The 10280-nt window shown below is 34.7% G+C and overlaps 1 protein-coding gene across 1 annotated transcript; it reads left to right on the top strand.

Moving 5' to 3' along the window:
- Nucleotides 1-5103: 5103 nt before the first annotated feature.
- LOC112286034 (uncharacterized) lies at nt 5104-6516 on the top strand. The gene is made up of 4 exons (XM_024527546.1): nt 5104-5445; nt 5565-5938; nt 6098-6309; nt 6440-6516. The coding sequence occupies exons 1-4, from the start codon at nt 5104-5106 to the stop codon at nt 6514-6516; spliced, it is 1005 nt and encodes a 334-aa protein (XP_024383314.1).
- The last annotated feature ends 3764 nt before the right edge of the window (nt 6517-10280 follow it).

A 10280-nucleotide genomic window follows, 5' to 3' on the forward strand; every position in this document is an offset into this window, starting at 1 on the left:
TTTACCTTACACAATGAGTAAGCTGGATTCGACGAGTCAACATTCACATTAGATTACTTCTAAGTTGAGTAAATAATTTTGTTTTGTGATTAGATTGCAATTCAAAGTTGACGCTTCCAGTGAGTGGTTTAGATGAGTTTAGGCATGAATCTGTGGAATCATGAGTTGCGTAAGCAAACTTTCTATCCAACTTCCACGATTACGATTGGCAATTGATTCGCAGGTTTGTAATCTAAATACAGTGCGAGGCATGATAAAAAAAATTGAAGCATCTGCAAGAGGCTCTGTGCTCTGCCAAAGTTTGATTCTCAAGTGCCACAATTCGATGCAATCGACGCAGATGAATACATTGCTAATATCATTAGGCCGCTTGCAATGAAGAGTTTCAAGAGCTTGGGCATGCATCGATAATTCAAATCATAGCACCCCACAAGCTAGACGAGATTAAGAGCTTCTTATAAAAGTAGAATGGTCACAATTACTCAGATGGAATCGTCTATCATTAGAGTCACGATACGATTTCTTTACTAAATCTTACAAATGAGCCTTATTGGTATAAATTTCGCCGAAGCGTACACAATTGTATGAATGATACATGAGTTTTCACCTTCAAAGCCCACAATATCCGAAGGCCAACCACAAAGATCTGTAAAACCATGTACATAGTATCCTCTATTATACAGCTGCAGAAAGATCAAAAAAATTCCATTAATCTATGACAAGAGGATCTCCGATGGTGAAATTCAAGTGCAACTGCCCACAAAGCAGAATTACGGCTGTATACGGGCATGGATAGTTTATCAGCAAGGACAAGAATGACAGGAGCCACCACGCTATACCTGTCTTCGAATCCCAGAGAACGTCAAGGAGAGACCGAGTCAATGACGCAACAGTTGGAAAGGATTCATACGCCAATTTACTGCTTGTTCTTGGGAGATTTGAGGTTGTGCAATTTGTCCATGAACTTGGACAGGAACCCTTCCTTCTTGACGCTGTCCTCCTGAGGGCCTGGGTGCGGGTGGCCTTGATTGTCAGTGAGAGTGGCCCCGCCGTGAGCGTTCGTCTCTCCTCGAGGATTTGTGGGGTGCGGCCAAGGGCCTGGTGCGCCCGAACTTGCCTTCTTGTGTCCCTCATCCTTTCCGAAATCGTTGCCTGCTGGTGGGCCGGTGGGATCCAAGGAGTGGCCCGTGAACCCATCACCAGAGGTTGTTCCGTAGGGGCTGGATTCGGGCGTGGCCCCGACACCGGAGCCGACGCTTGAATGAGGCGAGTGGTGATGATCCTTCTTCACACCTCCAAACAGATCCTTCACTTTGTTCACCATGCTTTTCTTCTCTGCTGGGGGCGCAGCGCCAACCAAGTTCGGATCCCCCGGCTTCAACTGCTTCTCAGGTTGTGCTGTGAAGGAGTCGTCAGTGGGCACTGCGCTGGAGGCCGTCGGCTGGTCCACTCCTCTGCCTTCGTTAAGACCCTTTCCCTGAACGTCCACATCAGGCGCAGCCATGTCCTGTGTCTCGGTTTCACTCACACAATGCACCTCTATCCGCTCGAACCGGAACAGCGACTGGCAAGTACTGACCAGCAGGTGCTACAAATCTCAAATTCCCCTAACCTCGGCTTCGATTACAACAGTGACAACAACGTACCCAACGAGACAAACCCCTCAAGATTCTCCTGCAGCTCCCAGTGACTAATTGGAGCTCCAGACGGAGGCGAGTTGAGAGAGAGAGTGAAATAATGCATGCACGATTGCGAGCCTATAAAAGAGAAAAGCTTCCAAATGCCATATATGCAGAGCCTGCAGCGGGTGGATTGAGAGTGTCACGCGCAAGGGAACCGACGGGGATTGCGCAGCTGCCGGTGTGGTGAAGGAATCGATCCAGGAGAGTGTCGTTCACCAGGCTGGAGCTTCGTAACTTCCATGAGTATGGCAGGACACGTGTTGAAGAAGCGCGCTGTGATTCTATACCGAAACGAGGCTCGCCGTCCTGTCACGGGGTTTCTGGAAGACCCACGCTCGAGGGTCCCACAATGGTGAGCCCCATCACACAGCAGTACAGGCGGCGATGCTCAATCTGAGTCCCCTGCGGATTCTTCTTGCTTGCTTCATTGCTTTCTGGTTTGACAGATTTGCATGGCTGTTGGACGGCGGGGCGAGCCCACTGCGCATTTCCTCGCTGCTAAATCCTTCCGCGGTCGACAGCCAGATTGTGGGGGCGGACCCGATGCAGTCCCACGGTTGCGGTGACGGTTCGGAGAACCAGCTTCCACCTCAGCGGATCTGCACTCCCTTCCGCCATGAGGACGAGCCACTTTCCTCAAGCTTCGCTCGCTTTCCCGGTGGCACGCACGCACACGCTCACGCAAACAAGCAACTCCCCCGAAGCAGGTTCTGTGGAGGGACACGGCAATTGCAAGGCAACTCTTCATGAAAGAAGGAGCCCATTTCTCTTGCACTTCCCCTACCTAGTTGTAGTGAGCAACCACTTATGATGATGCAAGTTTATAATGAACTAACGCATTCTTGGTATGCAAGAATGTTGTGTATGTGAAGCTTTAGCAATTATTGTGGGAATCATATTTGATTAAGAATGAGCAAAGATACATATGGCTTACAATTGAGTAGTACATGAACCTCAAGAATAAATTAAAGTTTTTTGAAGAGACTATTTATTTATTTATTTATTTAAAGTTCCTTCTAATAAGGCCTTGTATTTTGTCTTCATAATATTCTTAGATATAGTTGCTTGTTGTTTGCTGGACCATGAGATTGGTCTAAATGCTTAAATAAATACATAAGAGCCAACAAAATATTTAACATCAATGAAACTTACATAATCAAAATTGGTGAAATCTTGAGGTTTAGAATATAAATGAAGAATTTGTTATCAACAAATGCCAAAATTAGTGGTCATTTTCAAATAGAAAAGTATGTGATCAAGGACTTCTAATACTGTTCTTGTAGTTATGTTGTGACCTTGTTGATAATTCATATTGTACATAATATTTTTTCATTATTGTGAATTGGTTAAAATAAATAATTTTTCTACAACATGATAGTAAGTTGTTTCATCTAGACGTGAAATGCTTAATTTAGTTTTTAAAATATGACCTTCAAGCATGGGTGTCAATTTTGCAATTGCTTCATCTATTCTAGCATCATTAGGTATTTTTTTAGTTACTCTTTTAATATAAAAACATGCCTTTAGAAGTCTCAATTTTTTTTTGTATCTAAATACTTTTAAAGTAGCCATAAGTCTTTTATTTTATATTTATTTGCTAATTAATTTTTAACCTAAATTTATACAAAGAATTTATTGTTACTAATAGATCATTAATATAGTAAATTATGATGGTGATAGCATTAGATTTTTTTTAAAAATAAAGATTTTGATCTATATAATTTCTTATCTATTTCAAGTTGTATAAATAAGAATCAACTTTTTGATACCATGTTCTTCAAAATTATTTAAGTTTGTATATAGATCTTTGAAGTCTACATATTTGATGTTCATTTCTTCATACCTCAAAACATGGTAGTTGTTTTTTATACAAATAAGTTCTAAAGTTTATTAAGCAAAAAAATTGTTACTACATTTACATATTTAAGATCCTAGTTTAGAGCTACGTATCACAAATATACTTAATTACCTAAATAAGAAGTATTAAGTAGAAGATAAATATATATGGATTTGATAATATCTTATAGTGAAGCTTCTAAAAAGCTTCACAGATGCAAATTTGACTTTGTACATGTTTATAGTTTGATTGGTAGATTAGAAACTTGGCCAACAAGTTAGCCATATAATAATAGCTTATTGTATAATTTGACCATGTGGCACACACATAAGAAACTTTTCTTGCAAGTTAGTCACATGTCTTGCAAATTGGACACTTGTTGGAGGTCTTATAAAACGTTGTTATGTAGCTCTTAGTTAGATACTATATGTAGAGGCAAGAATGAAGCCTTCTTCATTCTTGTCAATACCTTCCTTGTTCTTAGTCTTGTTTCAAAAGTCTCTAATCTTCTTGTCTATAGAAATAAACATTTTAATTTCAATACTATATTATTTTTGAATGAATATCTAATCATTTATAGTGATATAAGAGTATGTTGAGGACTTTATAATTTGTGATTCATGTCCTTGATACTACATAGAGTTCAATTATAATTTTGAGAGTAGTCCATTTAACATGTATAATAATTTTGTTATAGTGTAATCTTTCAATTTATTCTAGGTCTTTTGTAATTAGGCATGATTTCATCCATTTATGTGTACGATTCAATTCATGCCTTATTTTGTAAATTCATTTAGAAGAGACTATATTTTTTTCTTCAAGTAGTGAATCAAGCCTCTATAAATTTTTCTTCATTAGTCTCTATTTCAATCTTAGCTTACATAGATAGCCCCAACTTTAATTTTTAAATGACATCTTTGAAGTAGATTTCTTTATTATTCGATTTTATAGTATCAACAATAAATATATGAATGTCATTAATTATACTCAAGTCATAATCTTGCAATCAAATTGGTATGTACTTAATATGAAGCAATTTCCTTATTGGTGCCATAAATTTATCAATTGTATAACTTATAGTGTTTATATATATATATATATATATTTTTTATTTTATTTTATTTTTTTTATAGAATTATTGTATTCATAATCAACTCTTAGCTCTAATCTCTCTTATTTGATAAGACCATCAAATTAAGAAGAGACATTGTCAAGCAAAGTGCTGAAGAAGTGTGATATAATGGAAGTGTGTATACCAAAATTCTCAAGAAAATCTTTAATAAAAGTTATGTCTATGTTAACAACAATTTTTCTATACTTAAGATGATAACAACAATATTCTTTTGTAAGTTTATCATATCCTACAAAGATTATACAAAATGCTTTAGCTTGGAATTTAGAGCAAAGAACAAAGAGCAAAAAATAAAAATATTAATTGTATATCTAAGAGCATCTCCAACGTGTAGGGTCTAATCTAAGGTCTATTGGCAATTTTCTACCCACGGAGTTGAAATAGAACGATTCTATATAGAACCCCGTACAGTGCACAGGCGCACTACCATCTATCGTTCAAATTTAACTGCAATGATTCCGAGCATTCGAGACTGGTTTGATCGAGCCCGACGTGAAAATCTGCTTGACGATGACTTGGAGGAGTCCAGAATGCTGTTCAGTCTCAAACGGAAGACACCTGACGAGCCTGATCACGGAGGTTCTCGTCCAGGCCGAGCGGCCAACACTGACCGTGACTTTGAAGAAGGATATAGAAGAATATTTCAAGATTATTTTGCTGATCATCCAATTTACTCTTCAAAGTTGTTCAGGCGACGTTTCCGTATGCACCCTGAGCTATTTCTTAGAATCATGAATGTCGTTAAGGCCCAGGATCCTTGTTCGAACAGAAAACCGATGCACTTGGAAAGAAGGGTCTCTACCCGCTCCAGAAAATGGTTGCTGCAATTTGATTACTTGCCTACGGATGTAGCTACGATATAGTTGGCGATTATATTTGAATCAGTGAGTCTTCAACGAGTGATTGTTTGCAGCATTTCTATGCGACAGTTGAAACAGACTTCGGTCCAAAGTATTTATGCTCGCCAACAAAGGAAGATTTGAAGCGAATTCTCACAGAAAACGCTTCACGTGGATTCCCTGGGATGATTGGCTCCATCGATTGCTATAACTGGAAATGGAAAAACTGCCCGAAAGCTTGGCATGGCTCATACAGAGGGACGTCGATTGTGCTCGAAGCTGCCGTTTCTCATGACCTTTGGTTTTGGCACGCTTTCTTTGGTATGCTCGATAGCATGAACGACATCAACGTTCTTCAGCGGTCCCCATTGCTGCATTCTATTATCACAGACAAGATGCCATCGATCAATTACGTAGTCAACGAAAGTCCATACTCCATGGCCTATTGGTTAGCTCATGGAATCTATCTAAACTGGCCGGTTTTCATGAAATCTATTCCCAATCTTCAAGTAGCCGCAAGGAAACATTTTACAATGGTGCAAGAAGCGTGCCGTAAAGACGTCAAACGAGCTTTCGGTGTCTTATAAAGGCGATTTGCCATTGTTAGGAACCTAGCCCACAGTTGGTATCAGGAGAAACTGTCCTCAATCATGAGGGCCTGCATTATATTGCACAACATGATTGTTGAAGATGAAAGGTACTCTCCGGATTTCGCCACAGACCAGGAGTTTGAGACAGGCGAGATTCGTCCAGATCGCCGACGCCGTTGCCATCGAAGGACAGTGCAACCAATTGAGATCTATCGTACTGCCATTGAAGGTCTGCCCGCACATCTGGCAAAGGGCTGGAAATGAACAACAGGAAATCTTGTGTTGATGTATTAGTTTGGATAAATTCCCATTTCTTGGGCTTGCTGTTTTAATTTTTTCAACTCAATTTTTCGTTTCAGGTCATGAAACTGGCGGGCAGTATCATCTAATGCTGTCAGATCTACCGAGAAAAGAGCCAATCGATTCTGTTCTTTAATCAAATCGTTTCGACGTTGTGCTTCAACCACATAAGAGCGTTGAATACCAGCTTACTCGTCATCTTCATCCACGTTCTTTCAAATGATCTCTTTAGCCTTTTTGGTTCCCATAGGACGCTTCAATGGGGTAGGTTGACCCTCATCTGAAGATAAATCCACAACATCTTTATCTGGCCGCATGCTTTTGGAACGATTATCCTTAGGAGTCAGACCATGTTCAAACTTTGGAACGTGCTCTCGGAGGTATTCCCAGATCTGGCGGAATTTAAAGGAAGATTTCTCAATCTTGACATAAATTTCAAGGGCCTCTTCAATGTAATAGTCTTCCTGCTGTCCCGATTTTGGATCCGCCAGTGACATGGCAAAATGTCCCGCATATTTCGAACAAGACGATTGAATTGCTTTCCAGCGGTTGTACAGTGCATTAGAGGTTCGATTGGAATCAGGAATGAAGACTTGGAACTGCTGCAACACATGGTAGTAGAATTTGGAACTCTTCTGGTCAGCTCTACTATAGGATCATGACTAACATGGACCACTGAGCGGGCAAGGAACATGTCCTTATCGGAGCTCCAGCTCTTCCCGCGTCCAATGGCGTTTATCGATGCAGCAATGCAGACAGGAAGAGCAATATCGAGGTATCAAACTACAGTTCGTAAAAAAAAAAAGCTACTCTGTTCTACCCCTATGAGAATTGAACCCCAGCCTCGACACTCATGCAACTCCGTAGACCTTCGAGTAGCCAGCGGTCTATTTCCTTCAAAAATAGAATGGTCTATCAAATAGATAGCTTTTAGAACTGCGTCGGGGAACTCCGTGGCGGGTCTATATAGAATAGACCTCGGAATAGCCCCACGTTGGAGATGCTCTAAGTGATCTAAGGCAAGCAATTAATGGCTTTTGCTTAGAAAAAGACCACTATGGAGTGAAAGGATAGAAGATAATAGTAATACAATGGTTATAGATGTGATTTGTTGCTAAAACTATTTTAGCCCATAAATACAAATAAAACTTGGATCTCAATCTCTAAGAATGTTTAAATTTTTCTTTTTGCTATACAATTTTTGTATGGCATGTCTTTAGTAGCCAGTTGTCTAATAATACCTTCATTAGAACAAAAAACAAAAATTTCTTATGACATAAATTCTTTTCTTCTATTTGACTACAAATAAAAAATTAATTAAGAAATTATTTTATTTTATTTTATTTTATTTTTTGATTGTATGTATAAAATCCTAAAATAATAAAAAAATTGAAATATAAAAAATAATTAAATATGTCTAAAAGATTTTTTTTATAATCATAAAAACAAACTTAGCTAAAATTGAAGACTAAATAAAAGTGCATAGATTTGTTTGAAGTAACTAAAAGAAATGATTTGCTTAAGTAGAGCTTGCTTAGGAAATTAGTCACAATTTTTTTTGGTAAAAATACATGTAACACATTTCTTCTTTAAAATTTGTAAGCCTAAATGGATCTAAGACCAATTCTTGTAAAGATATGTAATGTTTTTGCTAGCAATTAATAAGATATAGGCATTGGTGCTATAGATCAAATAAATCAATAGTGTGGTAAGACTCAATATTGGTTGTTTTTGAAACTTATTCTTTAGCAATGTCAAAAAATAAAAACTAATTTTTGATGAGTAAGTATTAAAGACTTTTAATTTTTAATTTTTTTTTTATTGATTTTAAAGAATTTTGAGACAATAAAAGCTAATAGTAGTATCTTAAATGGTATAAAATTAATATGGTTGTTATTTATTATATACAAAATATAACTTTTTATCAAACTAATTATATGGTGATTATTTTTATATTTTTCTAATACACAAAAGATTACATTTTACACTCAAGACATACAAAAAATATTTAATAACATTATTTTTGTTAAGCTTTACATCTTTCTTGGTTGTAATAAAGAGTTTTGTATCATTGGCACTTGTCATAGATGTATAAGAACTACTATGTGTGAATTAAATCAAATTAGATTTTTCTTTTATGACATAATTTTTTGTAGCTAAATCTAAAAGCTATTCTTGCTTGCTATTACCTACTTTAGTAATGTTAAGCTCTTTAATTGTGTTGTTATTGGTGTAATTCTTAGATTTCTTTACAACTTATTTTTTTTGTAGATTAGTTATTCAAATTTGCAATTAAAAGATGTTTACATCGAATTTCTTTATATCATAACTAAACTCTTAATGATTTTTGCAACTATAATAGTTGTAGTTGTTAGGTTGCTTTCTTTAAATAAAAGATGGTTTAGAATTTTATTTATATTGATACTATTAAAAAATTAAATGTCAAGTAGTGGAGATGTTGCTGTCTAAATTATTATTATAACTTGTAAATAAATTTGAACAAAAGTTCAATATATCTTCTTTTGGAATATAATTATATTTCAGATTTTTTCCCATCTCTTTAGCATGCATTTATGCAACCAAATTAGCATTGACAAATTGCCAGAGTAAAATTTATTCCTAAATTTAAAATATAAAATGGCCTAATTAAGAATTATTTTTAATTTTTGGTGTGAAATAAAAGAAAAAGAAAAAAATCAAAGAAGAATAATACAAAAAAATAAAAGAATTTTAATCAAGAAATTATATAATACAAAACTATTCAAAATTTATTTGTTAGATTTTTATATAGTAAAAAAAAGATTTAAACAGGTATTTTTTATATTTATAATGATATAAAAAATAATTAAAATCTAAATTATTATAAATAATTTATGAAGATTTAAAGACAAAAAGTATAAAAAAAAAAAAAAAAAAAACGTATTTTAATCCAAGAATAATTTGCTAAAGAGATCAAGAATTTGAGCCTTACTAAGGCTCACAAGTATTATGTGAGGATATCCTAGAGGCCAAAAGGCCTTAGTCTTATCTTTCCACCTACATCCAAGTTGTTACAATCCATTTGGAACTTGTGCACCTCTTTTCTTACATTAATTATTGATTTTTCTATTTTCAACTAGTGTAACTACTATTTCATATTTTTTTATTTTACTATGGTATTCAAAAACACCCAAATATCCTAAAAACCTTGTAGAACCTTCAAATATTGCTCATATCCTTCATGATGGCCTTTCAAAAAGGTAAATTTATTTTTTTTCTAAATCTTAAAATTTTTATCTTATTTTTTCTAATAAATTTTAAATATATTTTTTATTTTTATTTTTATAATAATTTTATAATAATATTATTATTTTTAATATATTTATTATTATTTTAATTATCTTTTTATTTTAATTATATTAATTAAAATTAATTAATAATATTTTCTTTATATAAATAATTAAAAAGAGATGAGATTTTTTTTCATGCTTCTTCTATCTATTAAATAAAGTTTATAGGTTTTTTTATAAGTAATAAATATAAATAGAAGGCCAATATAGATATTGGTTTTGATAAATAAATATTAATGTTTACAATTAAAAAAAAGACTAAATCAACTAAATTTGTTGCTTCTAAGACTTATTAAGACTTTTTTTTGTAATTTTTTTTGAATAAGTCTCTTACAACTTATAAATACTTTTTAAGTATTTCTAATAAATACTTAATTAATCAAAATACTTTTTAATTTTAATATTTTTGCATCTAAATAACTTAAAATTGTGCTTTTAATAATTCGATCAATTAACATTCAATGGTGGAACTCACATGGGTTTGAAGAATTTAGCTATGTTAGATTTGAATATAAAGAAAAATACTTTTCAATTGAAAGGAATCTACCACTAGCATTGTTGTGTTGTAACA

The sequence above is a fragment of the Physcomitrium patens genome, chromosome 1, assembly GCF_059467195.1.
Source record: "Physcomitrium patens ecotype Gransden chromosome 1, ASM5946719v1, whole genome shotgun sequence".
Taxonomy (NCBI): Eukaryota; Viridiplantae; Streptophyta; class Bryopsida; order Funariales; family Funariaceae; genus Physcomitrium; species Physcomitrium patens.